The sequence below is a fragment of the Drosophila busckii genome, chromosome 3R (assembly GCF_011750605.1).
Source record: "Drosophila busckii strain San Diego stock center, stock number 13000-0081.31 chromosome 3R, ASM1175060v1, whole genome shotgun sequence".
In the NCBI taxonomy this organism is placed as follows: Eukaryota; Metazoa; Arthropoda; class Insecta; order Diptera; family Drosophilidae; genus Drosophila; species Drosophila busckii.
Window position 1 is genome coordinate 22,819,985 of NC_046607.1, and position 18,326 is coordinate 22,838,310.

General features: G+C 44.7%; 10 protein-coding genes across 14 annotated transcripts; 6 read left to right on the forward strand and 4 right to left on the reverse strand.

Moving 5' to 3' along the window:
* Positions 1–76: 76 nt before the first annotated feature.
* On the reverse strand, positions 77–1,064 carry LOC108601521. Its single transcript, XM_017989421.1, has 3 exons — positions 433–1,064; positions 270–380; positions 77–218 (listed from the first exon to the last, which is right to left on the reverse strand). The coding sequence occupies exons 1-3, from the start codon at positions 1,062–1,064 to the stop codon at positions 77–79; spliced, it is 885 nt and encodes a 294-aa protein (XP_017844910.1).
* Positions 1,065–1,320: 256 nt separating this feature from the next.
* On the forward strand, positions 1,321–2,281 carry LOC108601520 (the record flags this gene model as incomplete). The annotated part of the gene is made up of 3 exons (XM_017989420.1): positions 1,321–1,377; positions 1,432–1,832; positions 2,122–2,281. Coding segments are annotated over 3 exons (618 nt in total), but the record flags the coding sequence as incomplete, so codon positions are not given.
* A 165-nt stretch (positions 2,282–2,446) lies between these two features.
* Positions 2,447–3,145, forward strand: LOC108601519. Its single transcript, XM_017989419.1, has 2 exons — positions 2,447–2,934; positions 2,989–3,145. The coding sequence occupies exons 1-2, from the start codon at positions 2,447–2,449 to the stop codon at positions 3,143–3,145; spliced, it is 645 nt and encodes a 214-aa protein (XP_017844908.1).
* A 212-nt stretch (positions 3,146–3,357) lies between these two features.
* LOC108601518 lies at positions 3,358–4,048 on the reverse strand. The gene is made up of 2 exons (XM_017989418.1): positions 3,567–4,048; positions 3,358–3,514 (listed from the first exon to the last, which is right to left on the reverse strand). The coding sequence occupies exons 1-2, from the start codon at positions 4,046–4,048 to the stop codon at positions 3,358–3,360; spliced, it is 639 nt and encodes a 212-aa protein (XP_017844907.1).
* A 490-nt stretch (positions 4,049–4,538) lies between these two features.
* LOC108601517 lies at positions 4,539–5,411 on the forward strand. Its single transcript, XM_017989417.1, has 4 exons — positions 4,539–4,739; positions 4,802–5,040; positions 5,098–5,211; positions 5,270–5,411. Exons 1-4 carry the CDS (start codon positions 4,539–4,541, stop codon positions 5,409–5,411), a joined length of 696 nt encoding a protein of 231 aa, XP_017844906.1.
* Positions 5,412–5,525: 114 nt separating this feature from the next.
* On the reverse strand, positions 5,526–6,398 carry LOC108602333. Its single transcript, XM_017990423.2, has one exon. The coding sequence runs from the start codon at positions 6,301–6,303 to the stop codon at positions 5,584–5,586; it is 720 nt and encodes a 239-aa protein (XP_017845912.1). The 5' UTR covers positions 6,304–6,398; the 3' UTR covers positions 5,526–5,583.
* A 68-nt stretch (positions 6,399–6,466) lies between these two features.
* Positions 6,467–7,525, reverse strand: LOC108601516. Its single transcript, XM_017989416.1, has 4 exons — positions 7,077–7,525; positions 6,830–7,024; positions 6,659–6,775; positions 6,467–6,605 (listed from the first exon to the last, which is right to left on the reverse strand). Exons 1-4 carry the CDS (start codon positions 7,523–7,525, stop codon positions 6,467–6,469), a joined length of 900 nt encoding a protein of 299 aa, XP_017844905.1.
* A 351-nt stretch (positions 7,526–7,876) lies between these two features.
* On the forward strand, positions 7,877–8,717 carry LOC108604740. Its single transcript, XM_017994323.2, has one exon. It carries the CDS (start codon positions 8,006–8,008, stop codon positions 8,594–8,596), a length of 591 nt encoding a protein of 196 aa, XP_017849812.1. The 5' UTR covers positions 7,877–8,005; the 3' UTR covers positions 8,597–8,717.
* Positions 8,718–8,815: 98 nt separating this feature from the next.
* Positions 8,816–10,913, forward strand: LOC108604739 (tRNA modification GTPase GTPBP3, mitochondrial). Its single transcript, XM_017994321.2, has 2 exons — positions 8,816–9,795; positions 9,851–10,913. Exons 1-2 carry the CDS (start codon positions 9,298–9,300, stop codon positions 10,835–10,837), a joined length of 1,485 nt encoding a protein of 494 aa, XP_017849810.1. The 5' UTR covers positions 8,816–9,297; the 3' UTR covers positions 10,838–10,913.
* A 163-nt stretch (positions 10,914–11,076) lies between these two features.
* LOC108603375 (C2 domain-containing protein 5) lies at positions 11,077–17,824 on the forward strand. Of its 5 annotated transcripts, XM_033294178.1 has the most exons (12): positions 11,077–11,374; positions 11,445–11,746; positions 11,802–12,147; positions 12,501–13,075; positions 13,151–14,284; positions 14,477–14,503; positions 15,274–15,601; positions 15,660–16,766; positions 16,821–16,908; positions 16,967–17,344; positions 17,404–17,676; positions 17,734–17,824. In XM_033294178.1, the coding sequence occupies exons 1-12, from the start codon at positions 11,211–11,213 to the stop codon at positions 17,794–17,796; spliced, it is 4,785 nt and encodes a 1,594-aa protein (XP_033150069.1). In that variant the 5' UTR covers positions 11,077–11,210; the 3' UTR covers positions 17,797–17,824. The 5 variants fall into 5 exon arrangements, with proteins under 5 accessions (XP_033150069.1, XP_033150068.1, XP_017847630.1 ...); XM_033294177.1 differs by having other exon boundaries at positions 12,501–14,284; XM_033294179.1 differs by lacking the exon at positions 12,501–13,075 and having other exon boundaries at positions 11,086–11,374; positions 13,950–14,284.
* The last annotated feature ends 502 nt before the right edge of the window (positions 17,825–18,326 follow it).

The window sequence follows — 18,326 nt, forward strand, 5'->3', positions numbered from 1 at the left end:
ATGAGTGAAATTGAAACCATTTATTTTGCTACCCCCCCAATCAATTAAACGCTTGTCTGCATAATTGGCATTTATTTCATTTATGGTCTAGTCTACCGCTTAATAGCCAAATTAACAGGTTCATATTACATTTGCTGTTCAAATGCAGCGCACAGGTGTCGGCATCTTGACTCATCATGCGCGTGTACTCATCCTCCAGGCCATCCAGACGCGGCAAGCTATAGACAAGCTATAGTTGATTGTTAATCATTAAGTGTTTGGCTACTTACGTAAAGACGAGGCGCAGCATATCCTGCAGCATGGAGTAGCCAGTGGGCAAAAGCAAACGCTTTGCATCGCAAATGGTGCGCAGTATGCAGGACTTGACATCGATGCCAAAGCTATAGAAATGGAGCATAAGTAAAGGATTTTAGCAACTTTGGTGCAACTCACAGTTCGCTCAGACCAGCAAAGTGTGCAAAGAGATCACGACGATCGCGATGCGCAGCATAGTGACGCCAATTCCCAGTTGGCTTGTACTTGGCGTAGCTTTGTGTCCAAGCTGCTGTCCATTTGGGCGCAGGTGTAGTCCACTTCTTTTTGTAGTACGCTCTGCTTGTTGTTGCCCATTGTGCGCCATATTGCGACCACTTTTGCCACTTGTACGGATTGGCATGGCTCAGCTCATCAATGCGCTGCGTCTTGAGCGGCCTTGGCTTGGGCTTTGAAACAACTTGCGCCTTGAAGCGCCAATCTGTGCCTGGTATATACACAAAAGTTGTAGCTGGCGTTCTTGCTGGCTTGGCTGTGCTCTTGGGCCGAAAACGCTTGGGATATAAATCATCGCGCGTGCCTGGTATGGGATAGTAGACAGCCTCCTCCAAATTGAAGCTAATGCCGCGCGGATAACGCGACAACAAGCCTTTGCCAAAGTTTAAAGTAAACTTAACAAACGAGCCCGGCGGAAATATAATGGCACGTTTGCGACGCCCAAACACGCGTTCTACGGCGGGTTTTAATTGCGTTTTAGTTGCCACGCCGCAGCTGAGCAGCGTTAATAATACAATAAGCTTGACTGGCAGCATCTTTGTGCTGCGGCATGAGCTGCTCAAGTGCTACAATTGTAGCCCAGACTTTAGTCAACTTGACTGTAAATAGCTTGCACAAATATTGAAACTGATTTATTGATTGATGACTTGATTTGTATTTGACTTGACTTTATGCATAAAGTCAACTCCATTTTGGGGCAGCTTAACAAGCTCAGTTTGTGTCTGAGCTTCAAGCAGCGCAGAGTGCGACTTAATGTTAAGCATGTTACAGTTTTATTTTGTTGCTATATTGATTTTGTTTGCTATAAACACAAATTGTTTGCTATATCCCGCTTCCACAAGTCTGGGTGTAAGTTGTGCCGCTCAAGCAAACAGCAACTTTAACTGACTTCCAAATTTGCAGCTCACTTCTTCGGTGTCTGTGCCTGTGGCTGAGTTCTTTCCCGAACGCCGCATACTTGTCGATTGGTGCTTTGCCATTGGCTATGACCTGCCACACAATCTGAGCTCCTTCTATAGCATTCCCATCTGGCCAGGCTTTGCCAACTATCACACCAAACGTGAGCTGCCGCGTTTAGAGCATAACCAGCCGGACTTCTATGCTAAGTATGGCTATGATGTCGACACTCAAATGCATCCCAAGGATATTTCAGCGGGCGAGCTCTATGCAGCTATTGAAGATGCCTTGACGGGCTATGGCTTCCATGACACTTGTCTGCTCCGCAGCGTTTGTGAGCTGGCAGCGCAGCCCTTTGATGACAATCATTCGCACTTGTTAAGCGACATTGTAACATTTATACTCAGGTAAGTGCATTGACGTTAATTAGAATAGAAAATAGCTTCAAGACATTTTAGTTTTAGCTTTGGTTGCCAAGCTAAAGGACTTCATAAATAAAAATTGAGATTGAATTTAAAATAAGAGTCAAACTAAGCTTTTGGTTGATAACAATAATAACGTATTAGATAGGAATTTTGTTATATTTCTTGTTTGCTTCAGTCTGATTTATTTGCATAGTACAAATTTGCATACATAAATCTTAGTTGCGGATACGTAATCTTTAATTTAAATGTTCATCTGCACTTATCTTTACAGTCCCACACAACATGATGGCTTTTTGGACAGCGAACAGCTGTATAGAGAGGTCTATGAGCAGGCGGAGTTGGATGGCTTCCTTGGCAAGGACTGTGCTCAGTTGTATGCGCATTGTCAGCACGATATTTTGCGACTCGTTAGCAATGTCATATCTGCCTAGCAGTAGTAGTAGTAAATAAACGCGTAATTTTCACTTGTAACATGCGTCTAATTAGCGAGCATTAATTAGCAGCATGCGTTGTGCTTGCCGTTGCCGCAGAATTTGATTTTGTTACAGCTTGAAGCCATTTTAGTTTCAGTTTTAGTTTCCCATACACTATACGCAATGTTTACGCGGCGCATGATTTTGATTTACGTGCTGTGGGCGCTAGGCACAGCCGTCTGCAGGGCGGACTTACCGCTATTTTTTCCCACCTCTTCAGTGTATCAAATAACGGCTTGTTTCTCCGCGCCTGTTGTAATACCGCAGCGCAAACTTTTCTGGGACTGGGGCATGCAAATGAACTACAATCTGCCCTTTCAGCCGTCGAGCTTTTATGCCAGCAAAATATGGGAGGATCAGTTCGACAGACGCCACAGCCGTCAGCAGCGGCAGCTGCAGCAGCAGCAGCAAAAGTACTTGCCACAGGCGTCAGGCGATGTGCATCCCAGTGATTTGACGGCAGGTGAACTCTACGAGAGCATGGAGCATATGCTGACGCGCTATGGCTTCGATGAGAGCTGCCTGCTGCGCAGCGTTTGCGAGCTGGCGCGGCATCCCTTCCACGAGCAGCAGCAGAATATGCTGACAGCGCTGCTCAGCTTTACACTAACGTAAGCTACACAACAGTCACTACTATTAGCTATTAATTTGTACATTTATTGCAGTCCATCAATGCATGAAGCGTTTGGCGCACATGAGACGCTCTATCGCGAGGTCTATGAGCAGGCGGAGCAGCAAGGATTTTTGGGCGCGAACTGTGCGCAGCTGTATCCACACTGTGCTGTGGATTTTCTAAGTGCCATCAGCAAATTAATCAGCTGAATATAAAGCTACAATTTGCATAAATATGCAGTTGGCTTTATTTAATGGCAGTGCTGGTAATTGCGCAAATAATAAATGATTGGCTATTATTAAAGTGTGTTTTTTATTAATTTAATTGCTTGGTTGAGTATATAGAATTTTTATACCAAAGTATTGCCCGCCCAAAAGTTCAGTTCAAGCTTATGCTTACCCCCCATATGCTGCCATAAATCTCAGCTGACTAATCTGCTAATAAAGCCAAGTATATCCAACTCACACTTGGCATAGGCGCGTTGACAGTCGCCACCCATAAAGCCCAAGCGTTCCGCCTGCTCAAAACGCTGCTGCGCTGCATGCTCATGAGCCGCAAAGCCCTCATGTTGCGAAGGTCTGCAATTCAAATTGTTATAAACTTGTATTTCATTTGTTTAAACACACTTACGTTAGCAGCAAGTTAATAATCTGCACCAACAGACTTTGATTGTCGGCAAATGGATGCAGCGCCAACTCGCAGACGCAGCGCAGCAGGCAGCTGCTATGGAAGCCATAATCTTGCAGCTGCTGCTCCAGCGCTGCATACAGCTCACCAGCAGTATAATCATTTGGCTGCCAATTAGTTGTTGCTGCAGTATAATTCAACGACTGACGCTTGTGACGCCGCTCGTAGGCATTAGCCCATATGGCCGGATTATAGAACGAAGCCAGCTCAAAGGGCAGATTGTAGTTCATTTGAAAGCCCAAATCCATGAACACCACACGCTTGGGCAAATCCATGGGCACCGACATGCTTGAGGTCAACTGCAGCACCGTCGATGCGGGAAACAACAGATAGCCATGTATGCTGCCAATCAGCAGCAAACTGAAGATCAGCAACAAACGCATGGCTTGGCAAGTGTTGAGGTTCTGCTGCTTCGAGTGACACATTTGGGTGCTGAAGCTCAGTGGATTGGCAGCTCAGTTTGTTTATTTGGGTCTGCAACTAACCAAAACTGTTAATGAGTCGAGCCAAGCGTGAGAACCAATTAGAACTGCAGAGCACTAAAATAAAAGCTATAAATAGGTCAACTATACGCATAACTGCGTGACTCTGTGCTAAACAGTTGAAGAACAATTAATTAGTTAGATACTGTTTAGAGCAAGATAAACAGACACGTGCATTGAGCCAATTTTAAATACACTGCAAAAATGCGGGCATACAAAATAAACGCTGCTGGGCATTTATTTATATTTAAACAAAGTTTAGTTATTTATTGCAGCTACAAATCTTTTGTATATTTTGGGACACGCTTGTTCTAACAACTTTATTAACTGTAGTGTAGCTTAGCTGTCAATTTCTTAAGCACACATTTCCAATGTTGACTGTCTTAAGCCCATTCGCAGTTTACAGCGGCAGCTGCTCAGATTAGTGAACACCATGCAAGAAGCACAAGATCAACGAATCTGCAGCGTGTTGCTGCCATCGCTGCTGCTGTTGCTGTTGCTGGCTGTTAGTTTTGTGGCAGGCAACACACATAGCTTGCAGCCAAGCGGCAATGTTAACGGCAGCCTGCCACAGCCTGTCAAACTAAGTCGAGCCAAGCGAGTGGCCATTTTCAATGGCCAGGGCGTAGTTAAGGTAAGCTGCGAGTGAAATCCTTAAGTACCTAATAAGCTGCAGCTTTTTGTAATCTCGTGCAGTTTGTCGCCAGCGTGGCACATCCCGTTAAGCTGCCGAATAAGAATCACAATTTTTGGTTCTTTTATAATCTACAAAATCAATATGTGCCCACCACCATACCCATCTACTGGTGGAGCTTTTGGAACACCACCACCTTTGTGTCGACGGCACGCGAGCTGCGCAAGGATCTGCAGGCCACGCTGCATCGCGATGAAACGCGTAGCTGGCTCTATGATGCCATAGAAATAGGCATGCAGCAGTAAGTATACCACATGCTACATGCGCTTGCATGCAACTAACTTTGCTTGCCACACAGAGTAGCGGGCAGCGAACTGGGCGCCGTCTGTTTGCTGCGCGGCATTTGCGAAATCTCTCAGCTGCCATTCGAGAACAGCAATGTGTTCAGCGAGATGCTTAATGCGCTGCTTATGTGAGTAGCAAGCATTTGAAAATATAATTATTATAATGCTGCCCACTTTTAAAAACAGACCCACTGTGCATAATGTAGCCGAAAAGTATCTGAATGCGCGAGACGCGGGGCGAGCAGGCGCCGATTGCCTGAGAACCTACAAGGATTGCAGTCCCAAGGTTTGGAGCTGGCTGGCGCATGTAACCAAGATGACGTTCTAAATGAAACAAAGTAATTTTTTTTACTCATTCATCGTAAAAGTACAAGGTTTAATGTAAAATACAGAAATTAAGTAAAAATTATTAAATTTTATAAATTTCATCGCCAATTGATAATTTACGTTTTGGAGTGTTTATTTTTTACTTAGCATTAGCAAACTGTGTATTTACTGGATTACTTGCCATGGACCTTGGCCATGGAGCGTTTGCGCCACTCCGCCCAAGCCTCGCAGAGCATGGGAGTGCGCCAGCAGATGCACTCGCTCAGCGGCAGTGCGCCGGGCTTCATGCGCGTGCACTCTGAGAACGATGGATATGGCGTCAGAGGCTTGGTGCAGTCTAGTGGCCGCTTTGTGGGTATACAATCTGGCGGCATGCGTCCGGCTCTGTGGCAGCGACGCTTCAGCTTCTTGCATTTCAGATCGCGCTCATTCGCACAGTCTACGGGCTGTGGACAAGCCGTAACGGGCTTGATCTTGCGCTTGCGCATGGGCGGATGCTTCAGCTTTTGAAAGCAGCAAATCTTCTTCTTTTTCATCTTAAGGGGTGGACAGGAGACCCAGGTTTGCCAGTACTTGCGCTTGGCCTTGTCGGACTCCACATAGTAGATATCATCGAAACGAGGATTGAACGGACAATAGACCGCATCCTCATCGCAGAAAGGATTCAACCAGATGGATGGCGGCTTTGGCAGCTTCGTTTCCTTACCACTGCCCGGTGGCTTTATGGGCGCCATATTCTCAGGCTTGCCACAGGTAAAGTTAATCTTGCCACACTTTGGTTTGCCACCCTTCTTGTTGCCGCATTTGCCCGACTTAAGACGCTGCAATGTCACTGCATTCAGCACATTTGACCGGCATAGGCCACGTCTTAAGCAATTGTACATGTTATACATGTTTAAAATAAAATGTAATTTGGAAAACTAAAATTTATATTTTTTTTGTTGCTTCTAAGCCTAAAACGTCCGAAAAGATCTGTACATGTACACAGACATTAAACTTTAATCTAAAGTGTATAATGTAGGCTCGCTCGTCAGCTTCATATTTGAACTTCAAAGTTTACTCTGATTTCATTTTGTGCACACTTTGAGATAGAAACTCGACAATCCCATACGGACAGCTAACGGCATAGAAACGAGCACAGTCCTGCACATCCCAGCTATGTTGGTACTTCTCATCGTCTACCTCTGTGGGTACGCTAAAAAACATGTCTATAAGCAACTGTAGTTTGGCTATAGCTCAGCAACTTACGTCAGCATCATGCGCAGCAGATCCTCCATGAGCAGCCCATTATGATGGCGCTCGTTAAACTTTGCGCGCAGCTCGCACATGGCGCGCTTTATGCAGGATCTAAAGTCCATTTGCAAGCTGTTTTGAAAAGATTAATTAACAATTAATTCCAATTAAAGCGCTTAAACTTACAAATGCCCCATAGACTCAAGTTGATCAAAGATTTCGCGTCGTTCTCTGTAGCCACGATGCAGCTTCCACTTGGGCACTTGTTGCCAAGAATTGTAATGCTCATGCTGCTGCTGCTGCTGTTGTGCATAATGTGGCCAATGCTCCTCCGTCAGCTGCCAGGGACTTTTGTAGAAATTATGCTTGGGCTTGGCATGTCTGTAAGCAAAAGCATTAAATATATATAGTTACTATATAGTTAGTTACTTACTTGGCATAATTAGCAGCCTGATAGGGTCCAGGCTCAGCATAGTCCACTCTTCTATTCCCATAAGAAGAATAATGCGTGCCATTATAAGCATTAAAATTTTGCTGCCAATCGCCCTGCCAGCGTCGCCTTGCTGGGCGTGGCTTTTTTGTGGTAGGTCCCAGCAGTATATTCGGTCGCCAGCCCTCTACTGTATCCGGCAGCGGCACATACATATCAAATTCAAATGTATATTGCAAACCACTCGGCCTACCGCCCACTATAATTTTTGTCAGTGCAGCCGTTATCAAGAGAGATGACTTTTTTGGAAATATGAGCGCACGCACGCGACGCGAAAGTAAATCATTTGCCACACGCTGCACAGACGCACCCAACAGGCGGTTCGTGGTGGCGCCACACAGTGCCAGTGCCACTGCCAGCAGCAACAATAGCGGTAATAATATATGCTTCATACCGGCACAAGCGGCCAACAGATCAGAACTGAGCGCCACTCGAGTGTCGCAAGAAATAAATTAGTATTGTCTTGCATAGCAGCGCTAATTGCCTGATCTGCTGACCAAGCATCAACAGAACGAGAGAAAACTGTATTTGCATTTTGTAGCATAGTGTAATTGAAATCAATTACCATAACGCAAATTAATATGTAAAGGCAATGTTTTGAAATTGAAAAGGAGAAAATTAGAGTGGTCCTGCTATAATGTTTTCCCTTTTTCAAAATCAACTTAGCCGTTACAGCTTTTGTCATTAGAGTTTTAAATAATAAACTCATCATTTTAAACAATGTACATTAGATTTTTGGAGCTCATTCTGGTAACACACAATCTTTTAGGTTTTTGTAGCAAGCAAAAAAAAATATTATGTTAAATGGTACATATAACTAAATAGTTGTAAAAAATATCAGAAATTCATATTGTAAGGATTTTCAATTATTTATGATATCCACTATGGTAAATCTGAATGGAAGCACCAAGATGCTGGTCGGTCGTGCCATGGAACTGCTCAGCGCTAGAATTTCTTCTGCGCAAACACGTCACATTGCAAAGCGTGTAGCTCAAGTGGTGACTCCGCGTCAAATGACTCTGGAGGAGACGCAACGTGAGCGCCTCAAATCGCAAAACTATGAGGATAGCAAACGTCGCTCAATGTGGCAAGCGGCAATAGAGAAGGCTGAAGCCGAGCAGAAAGTCATTGAACGCTTGGACGAAGCTCACTATTCGCATAAGGATGTCGAGGACCGCGATTACGAATGCACTTGGGTAGACTTCCCTGAAATCCCACAGCCCAAAAAGCTGGCGCTGCCCGAAGAAAGCAATCACCCCGTGCGCCGGCGCCATGCTGAAGAGCGTCCAGATACGGCAAAGCCTTGGGGCGCCGAAGCTGCAGATTTTCTGAGACAGTGGGACAATAACCAGGTTATGATTAACCGCAATAAATATAGTCGTGGAACAGACATTCTGCCATCGCCATCGAAAAATTCTATTGATAAATGTGGCCAAGAGCGACAGAAGCAATTCTTTTATTAAGATGACTACCAGCAGCCTTTCGTTCTAAGTGACAGAAAATTTAAGTAATATAAAATTTTGGTAGTAGTAGGTCAGATTTGTATTTTTGATATTAAACAGCTGACAATTGACAGAAAATATATTTGTATATATCACATTCAGTTCGTGTAAAGCATTCATAGCACAATGCTAAAATATTAGGCAAAGTATATTTTAAATAGTTTTTAATCATGATTATAAATCGTAGAGCGCTAACGCAGCTGGGCAAAGCTTTGATTGGAGTTGCAAGATGTTTAGCTAGTCGTAGAGATGGTCCTACCCGTAAGCTTCCGACTTTACCCATTAAAGGCCCCAGAGATTTTGACTATTGGCGGCGACTAAAACACAGGGATAAGAAATCAGATCGAGAAACACGACAAGGCAATAAGATCAAACAAGGACGCAGGTCAACTGAGTACAAGCCAAAGCGGAAGTCTGAAAAACCAACAATACGCACAAAACGTTAACTGTCAAAAAATTCAACATAGCTCAAAATTAATAAAAGTAAATGAAATTCAAATTCAAATGTCTTGTTGGCAACTCCATAAACAGCTGGCGCCAAATGGCCATAAGTATTGTTATCGAATTTGCAAAAAATCAGCTGTTTTCCGCAAACGGTCACACTGATTACAATTGTCTTTGTTATTGTTGCGGCTTGGCATTATAGTTTTAATGTTTTGATAATGTCGCTACTGAGAAGTGTTTCAAACGGTTTTACCAATGTTTGGCGACGCTATGCCAGCAACAGTGGCTGCACTATATATAGTCTTAGTTCCGGACATGTGAAATGTGGGGTTTCGGTCATCAGAGTCTCTGGACCACAAACAAAGCAAGCTCTACGTGCCATTGTCAACAACATGGAGTACGAGCCCAAGCAAAGACAGGCGTACCTGAAGTCATTTTATCATCCTGCGAACAAAGATATGATTGACAAAGGACTGCTGCTATGGTTTCCAGGTCCGGCTTCATTTACCGGAGAGGATGCTTGCGAATTCCAAGTGCACGGCTCCTTGGCTGTTATAGCTGCTATGCTAGATGCCCTTGGTCAGCTACCTGGTCTCAGACCTGCTCAGCCGGGTGAGTTTACCAAGCGCGCTTTTTTCGGTGGCAAACTTGATTTAACAGAGGTGGAGGGACTGGCTGACTTGATACATGCCGAGACAGAGGCGCAACGCAAGCAGGTAAGGCAGGACTATATAAATTACATTATATATTAAATATTTAAATGCTTTTTAGGCTTTGCTGCAAAGCACTGGCGCATTAGCGCGTCTCTACGACAGCTGGCGTAAGCGTCTTATACGCTGTGCCGCTCATCTGGAGGCCTACATTGACTTTGCTGAGGAGGAGCAAATCGAGACGGGCGTCATCCTGCAGCTAACTAGAGAATTGGAAGCAGTAAAACGTGAAATACGCGTTCATCTAAACGATCAGCGTCAGGGTGAACTGCTACGCGATGGCGTGCGTACTGTCATCATTGGTGCACCCAATGTGGGCAAGAGTAGTCTCTTAAACTTGCTTTGTCAGCGCTCCGTGTCCATTGTTACCGAGAAAGCGGGCACTACGCGTGATATTATAGAGACTACGCATAACTTTGGTGGCTATCCTGTAATCTTTGCAGACACGGCAGGTTTGCGTAAACATACTACAGATTCCATAGAAGTGGAGGGCATGGCGCGTGCCAAGCAATGCTTAGGGCAATCAGATCTGATTCTATTGTTGACGGATGCGCGAGATTTGCTGGCAGTGAAGAATAATGAAGATTTGGCCAGACATATAGAAAGCTATCTGCAGCAACTGGACATACCTTTGGAACTATGCCAGGGCAAGCGCTTGCAGTTAGTGGCCAACAAGACAGACTTGCTGACAGCCGAGCAACAGCAACAACTTGGTCAGCTTGCTAATGTGCTGACTCTGTCCTGCGTCAACTCAGAGAACTTGCCACAATTTCTAGGTTCGCTGGAACAAATGTTACAACAGCTGTGCGGCACTCCGCAGGCGGAGCATCCACGCATTACACACATGCGTTACAGGCAACAACTGGAGCGTTGTATTGAGCACATAGAGATATTTCTGCTAGATTACAGGCCAGATGTCTATCCGGACATGGCTATAGCGGCGCAAAAACTGCGTAATGCGGTGCGTTGCATTGAACGCATCACTGGACATGTCAGCTGTGAAGATATACTCGATGTCGTCTTTAAAGACTTTTGTATTGGAAAATAATATGTATTTTAGTTGTTAAGTGTAAAGATTGCAATGCACGTACGAATTGGACTGCCATATATAAAAAATATTTTAACTAACGTATAAAAGTAATATTTTAAATGATAACACAGTGTTTTTCAAATTACCGCGCATTGCCACACATTGTGCAGCTGTTGAACATCGAGTACTCGATTTATTTTATGGTTAACGTTACGATAGTGCACGCAATCGATGGTGTGGCAATATATCGAAAGGCATATAGTCGCATAATATAAAATATCGATTGCTTGCCAGCTTTATGTGTGCAGCTATGTGTATAAAAACACAAAATTATACAAAACAGTAGTTATTTTATTAATAAATGGTTGTGTAGAGTAGTGCAGACGACAAGATGCCAGGCAAGGTGGGTGTGAAAATAAAGGCTGCGCGCAATCTGCCTGTTATGGACAAGAGCAGCGAAACGACAGATGCGTTTGTGGAAATCAAATTGGCCAACAAAGAGCATAAAACTGAAGTGTTTAGAAAAAGCTTGAATCCAACATGGAACACTGATTGGTACGCATGCACATAATATATGTATATAAATAGATGCCGTCTATTGACATTTGGCATTTTTTTGTGGCAGGTTTCGCTTCGAGGTCGACGATGCCGAGCTGCAAGACGAACCGCTGCAAATCCGGCTCATGGACTATGACACATATTCGGCCAACGATGCAATTGGCAAAGTAAACATAAGCTTGAATCCATTGTGTCTGGAAAACTCGGGACAGCAAGTGCATGGCAAGGGCACAGTGCTATCCGGTTGGATACCTGTGTTCGATACAATGCATGGCATACGCGGCGAAATTAATGTTATAGTCAAGGTGGATCTATTCTCGGATGTAAACAAGTTTCGTCAGAGCAGCTGTGGCATACCATTCTTTCACTGTAAGTCAACAGCCGGCGCATATAAACAATTTTTGACTAAACAATGTGTTTTTAGCGCAATGTGTGCCATTTGGCTATCGGGCGCAGATTATACATGGCTTTGTTGAGGAGCTGGTTATCAATGATGATCCGGAATACCAGTGGATTGATAAAATACGCACACCACGTGCTTCCAATGAGGCACGCCAAGTAGTCTTCCTCAAGCTGTCGGGTCAAGTGCAACGCAAAATGGGCTTAAAGGCCATAAACATGGGCGCCAATGCTGTTATAGGTTATACACAATGCTTCGATCTGGAAGGCGATGTGGGCGTAGTGGCACGAGGAGTGGGTACTGCGGTTACGCTCATCAAGGACACATCTACAAGTCAGCCAAACAGCTCAGATGTGGCGCTAATAGAAGAGTGAGTAATGCAAGAGAGGAACAGAAAAAACTGTTGGAAAACCGAAATTCTAAATTTGTTAATGAGGCATTCAATAAGTTTTCGAAAGTTGGCTAGAGAAAAGTTAGTTCGAACAGTGACCAAGCTCTAAACATATTCTAACGCGTTCTATTCTTTTCTCTTGAATGTTTTTTTATACTTTCCAACGTTCACAAATTTCGTTCGTTAAAACGCTCATCCTTGTATAAATTTGATGCTCCTTGTTGTACTTATTTGTAATTTGTAATTGCACGCCTACAAATTGTTGTTGTCTCGTAAAAAAAACGTTCACCCACCACTCACCCCAAATACTCGTTCCGTCCGCTCAACCATAGAGTGCAAAAATATTTAGATTTTCTCAACTGCAGTAGCAGCGGAGGCGGCGTCAGCGGCGGCAGTTGTAGCTTTGGCAGCAGCGCCAGCTGCAGCACGCCTCAGTATCGTCTCAATATTTACAAACAGCCGACTGTAGCGGCTGCAACAGCAACGTTGTTTTATTTAGAAAGCGGCAGCAGTGATACAGAGGATGCGGAAGTTATGCAAAATCTATTGCGGCAAGAGGATGAGCGTGGTGAGCGCACGCGTGAAAAAAAGTTGCGACATCGCATGCGGCGCCTAACCATGTCCTCGCGCAATGTTTTTAGTGAAAAGTATGCCACATTATTGCGACGCATTGAGCCCAAAATACCAGAGACAGCCACACAGTCGCTAAGCAACATTTTTGGAGGCGGCGCGTCGAGCAAACGTCGTCGCAGATCGCGCTTCTCGCTGAGCAAGCGCTCGTCACAGGCCATAAAGCGTTCCATCAGCGATGATACGGGCGCCGGACCCGCAATGTGTCAGCTGGCAGTGCCAACATATCAGGAGAACACGCGCTCAGCGCCGGACTTGGAGGTGGATGCCTTTCAGCGTAAGTCCGACTACTCCTCCATAGACTCGTCGGAGTCTGAGTCTGAGCTTTCATTAATTGAAACGCTTGCCACAGGCATAGACAGTGCAGCAGCCGCGGCCTCCAGTGATGACAGCGAGGAGGAGGAGCTGCAGCAGCAGCAGGACGATGAGTGCTTGCAAGATAACTGGATAAAACCAGGCGAAACCTTGAGCTGCGAATCGCAGCTAGACTTGACGCCCAAGCGACATACGATCATGGGCGAGCTGAAGAGTTTCTCGCGTCGCCTGCAGCAATTGATGCATCTGTCGCCGCCCAGTCGGCGTCAGTCGGGACAGTTAATAACCAGACGCTCCTTTCTGCTGGCCGCTGCTGCACTGCAGCCTACAATGGAGCGCAAATCATATTATAGCTCACAGCCGGAGTTGCCAACATGCAGCAGCGATGCTGCTGCTGCTCATGATAATTGGCCAGAGCCTGGCAATTTGCATGCCTCCGCATCCATGCTGCAGTTAAATCACTTGCCCAGCTATGAGTCCAATCCTAGCTTTAGTTGCCTCAACACTGCTGCCACAGCAACAACACTTATAGAGCAAGAAGCTAACGCAGCGCCACCAAACACGTTGCTGTTAAATGCGCCCGTGTTGCGCGTTTGCCCCTCAACACCCACGCCCAGCGAAATCGATCTTAGTGCACAGTTTTCAGAATATGTCCATAGCGCAGTTAATCTTACCCAACTAGAACATGTTGTAAATATAAATTCTAATAGTACTAACCATAGTAACAACAATAATGAATCATCATTGCTTGCTCCATGCTATTCTGTTTCGACATTTGCCATACCAAACGAACAACCACGACAACAACAACAACAACAACTACGACGTTCAACTAGGTCCAGCAGTGATCTGCAGCAACAACAACAACAACAGCAGGTGCAGCCAGTCGCAGCAGCAGCAGTCACAGCAGCTCCTGCTAGCAGCCAGAGCGTGCTCATACCCACCACCATAGCAAATATTGAGAACAATGCCAAGAAGTTTGCGTCTCCCGTGAACAATCGCCTAAAACTTACACCCAGTCCCTCCAAGAGCGGCATTTCGTCGTCGGGCGCCAATGCAGATAGCGTCTCCACATCCACCACTTCGACAGCCACCACCATGGTGCCCACCAAAGATGTGGGTGAGATATGTCGTCGCTCATCCGACTCCGATCTGAGTGTTACACCAAAAGGTATGTAGAGCTTGCGCTAGCTAAACCTACGCCTAGGCTAAGTAAGAGTTTAAGTAAAGGCGGCGCCGTAACTAGTGAGAGCTGCTGCTCCGTCTGTACGTGTGTGTGTGCGCGTGTGTGTGTTCGCTGCTCATGAGTAATTCGTCTAATATTCTCTCTTTGCGCCGCTCTCAAATAAAAATCCTCATCCAGGCATTGCCTACACATTGCATCGCAAGCGTAAGTAGTTGCAGCCTAACTCACTCTCACTATCTCAAGTCGTTGTCCATGCTCGCTGTACCTTCTATGTGTGCCTTATCTATAACTATCTCTACATATTCCATCTCTCTGTGGCTGGCTGTCTAATTGCAAGCTGTAGTTACAGCTGCTGCTCATTTTTGTTGTATGTGTGTTTGTTTGTTTATATCAAATGCCGACTTAACTTTAAAGAAGCTATAAACTATAATGTCAAGCAGACAATTGAGAACTGAATATTCTTAGCTGTCTGCAAAGTTACTTTATGTCTAAATGTTACTCTTATGTCAAAACTTTCTACTTTATGAGCAGCACAATCTCAATAATTCGACCTTCAATTCGAACTCTCTTACTTTTTGTTAGCTATATCCAAACCATTACTGTCTGTTTTATTGAGATTGCGCTGTTTAGAAATTTAAAAAATAAATATCTTGTATTAATGTTTATTCAGATAATCATAAAAACACACGCTATATGTTTTCAAACATACATACATACATAATCTTTAAACAGAACACTGGATTATATGGCTTATGTTTCATCTATATTAATAATCTTCAAATGGAATCCTGGAATCTTTGTATTTTGATGTCAGTGTCGAAAAAGTTTCTTTCGTTTCGCCTTATTCCAATCTATGTCTACATTGAATACACATATATACCTTAATGTCGTATCTATATTTTATTTGTCATATATCATCAGCTACTTAATTTGTATTGCTTTATAATATTAATAATATGATTTCACCTTTATAGGCAACTCTATATGTGTGGCAAGTGAACGTCTTGTGGCTGCCACAGCCATGATGCGCTTGACCACACCCACAGTGGGCAAAGCGAATGACAGCCTGGACATGCTGGAGTATCCGTTTCTAACTATGACCAAGTATCCATCCGGCTTTATACTGCATCTGGGCGCCACTGTAGCTGCGCGTTCGGTGAAGCTGCTGGAGCGCGTTGCCAATCCGGATGAGCCCGAGTTGCGTGACAGCTGGTGGACAGAGCTGCGCATGGAAATACGATCACATGCACGCTCCTTGGGTTGCAATGTAGTGCTGGGCTATACGGAGTCCACAACAATATCGTAAGCCACATCAATTCTATGCGAATCATATCAAGTCTAAGCTCTTCCTCTTTTGCAGCGATGATGTTTGTGTTTTGTCTGCCACGGGCACAGCTGCTGTCATCAACATGGTCTTCAATCGTTCTGTGTCCCAAACGGATATTTTTGCCATGTCCAAGGCTGGCAATAATGTCAGCGGCATGTCCAACTCGATGGAGGAGCGCGATGCTAATGGCAGCATGGGTGAAGCAGGCACGGGCAGCAAGGACAGCGGCTCTGTGGGCACAGCGAATAGCTCGGCCAGCAAACGTTATGGCTTGCCAGCGCCGAATCCGCCACGCAATGCCTGCGCCATTTGCCATGTGCCGTATAATCTAAGCTCAGTGCCATTTAATGTCAAGATGAAGAAGTGCGCCATTTGCCGCAAGGGCCGTGTGCCGGATGTGCTGCTAGCCACGCTGGAGGTGCCGGAGCGCATACAGGTGACCGGACGTGGTTGTTTTATGCAAGCGCAGGTGGTGCGTGCCAAGCGAGATTTGCGCGCCGAACTAAATGCCAAAGAAATTTCCGATGGCTTGCCCTTTCTGGAATACGAGCTGCATCGCGTGCTCATCAACAAGCTCAAAGCAAAGGGCATGAATGCCATTTTTGGTCTGCGCACCCAAGTGGCCATAGGTGAGCGCATGATAGCTTTAATAGCCACAGGCACGGCATTGTTCTTAAGCGCGTTGCCAGTGCCACAAGTGCCCAAAATTGTTGCCGGCAATTCCTGGACGGACAAGCAAAAGCTCAATGAGCTGCAAAAGAAACTGCAAGAGACCTTTGAACGTAATCAGGAAATCTATCAGCTCAAGAGCATGGATCCCGATCTGGCCACAAGTGGTGCTGCAGGCGATAAGCAATCGGACACTGATGACTCGGATGATGAGGAAATGAATGAGATCGATTTAAATTGCGGCAATAAGGAACTTTGTGTTTTGGAAGTGGATGATATAGAAGATTTGGAAATCATATCGTTGTTAATGGAGCCATATCCGCCTGAGGGCTTCCATGTAGTGAATACACAACAAGTGCCAGGCATGCTGGAACTCGATGCAGTTAAAAACTTGCAAATGTTTACACAAGTCTGGCGTGCACGTCTCGAGGTGGGACAGAATGTAAATGGATTCCATAAACATTTTCAAAGGTGCGTGGCCATTCACAAATATTAAGCACTTTATATAACATTTTAACTTTGCAGGCTTTTGCAAACCATTTACTTCAAGCTGCGCACCATGATACCCTGTGCCATAACCGATCTGCGCTTCAGACTGGATCTGCCCGAAACGGCAAGTTTATAATTGCACATAAGCTTAAAGCTAAAGCTAATTAATCTTATTATTGCAGGATCAAATTCAGCTGCTTGTTACTGGCATGGCCATGGGCTTAAGCGACGCCAATAAAATGAAATATCGTCGACGTGGTGCGCCTTCAACAATCCAAGCAAATGGCTTTAATGATACGCAATTGCCTACGACAGTGCATGCGGCGCAATCACAGCCCGAACTCAATGGCAAGCGCATGCTGCAGGAGGAGGATTATATATTTCCGCTGGACGAAGACCAAATGGTGGACACGCCTACGCCCACAAGCACGGCAGTGCCGCCTTTTGGCATGAGCTCCTTTAAACTGCGCAAAACATCACCTTCACGCTTGGGCAATCTAACAACAGCAGTGCCATCGTCCAAATCATTGAATATAGGCGCAGCGCCACGTGGTCGTTATGTATGTAGCATTAATTTTTAATTGCTAAGCAGTTACTTAATTCAATTGTTCGTTTATAGTTTCCACTGCGAGATCGTTATGGTGTGGATTTGACGCCGCTTAGCTTTATACCTGGCGGACGCATTGAAAAGTATTTGGGCAACCTAAACTTTTTCTTTATTAGAGAAAGCACCTCCATACGCGAATGCGGTGGCATTAGCGGCTTTGTGCATGGATTTATTACAGAAATGCTTGCTGTGGTGCGTGCTCATATAGCCTCGCTGGGAGGCAATGCAATGGTCTCTTTCTATTTGACCGAAATGATTTTATTTGATAACCAGCACAAGAATCAGGTGAGTTTGATTCAAAATAATCCCTGATATATATTAAAGACACCTTTTGATTTACAGGGTCAATGCCTGGTCAGCATCGGCGGCGATGCCGTCTACGTTAGCTACTACGCCGATGACTGATATAAACGTTTGCGGGGCATATAGCGCATGTTTTACGCCAATCGCCCCAAAAGCCTTTACCTCTGATAAACAATGAAACTTGTCACGCTCTCTCCTGATCTTCCCTTTGCTCACTCTCTGTCTCTCTATTTGCAAAGCTAATGACCATGTCCATGGCATAACATCACATGACAAATGTGCAGGGCACGCTTAGTTTAGTAAATACAATAGTTGTTACTAATAGCGGCTAAATTCATAACGATTTACATAGTTAAATACCCTATATGCAATATACAAGTTGTGACTTGACGTTCTATATGTAGCAAAAGATTAATCATTTTTTGTCTGTTGTTTGCTTAATACTTAAAATTAAGCTACTTGAAATTAACGTCGCCGTAGTTTGTAAATAGTTGTGAATGTTTATTGAATTTACAAAGCGTTACGAGTAAAGTGGAATAACTGTTTTTTCTTCTCTATACATTTAAATGAGCTTATAGCTCTATATATTATACACCGAAAAGTGTACGCAATTTTGCCAATATAACAAAACA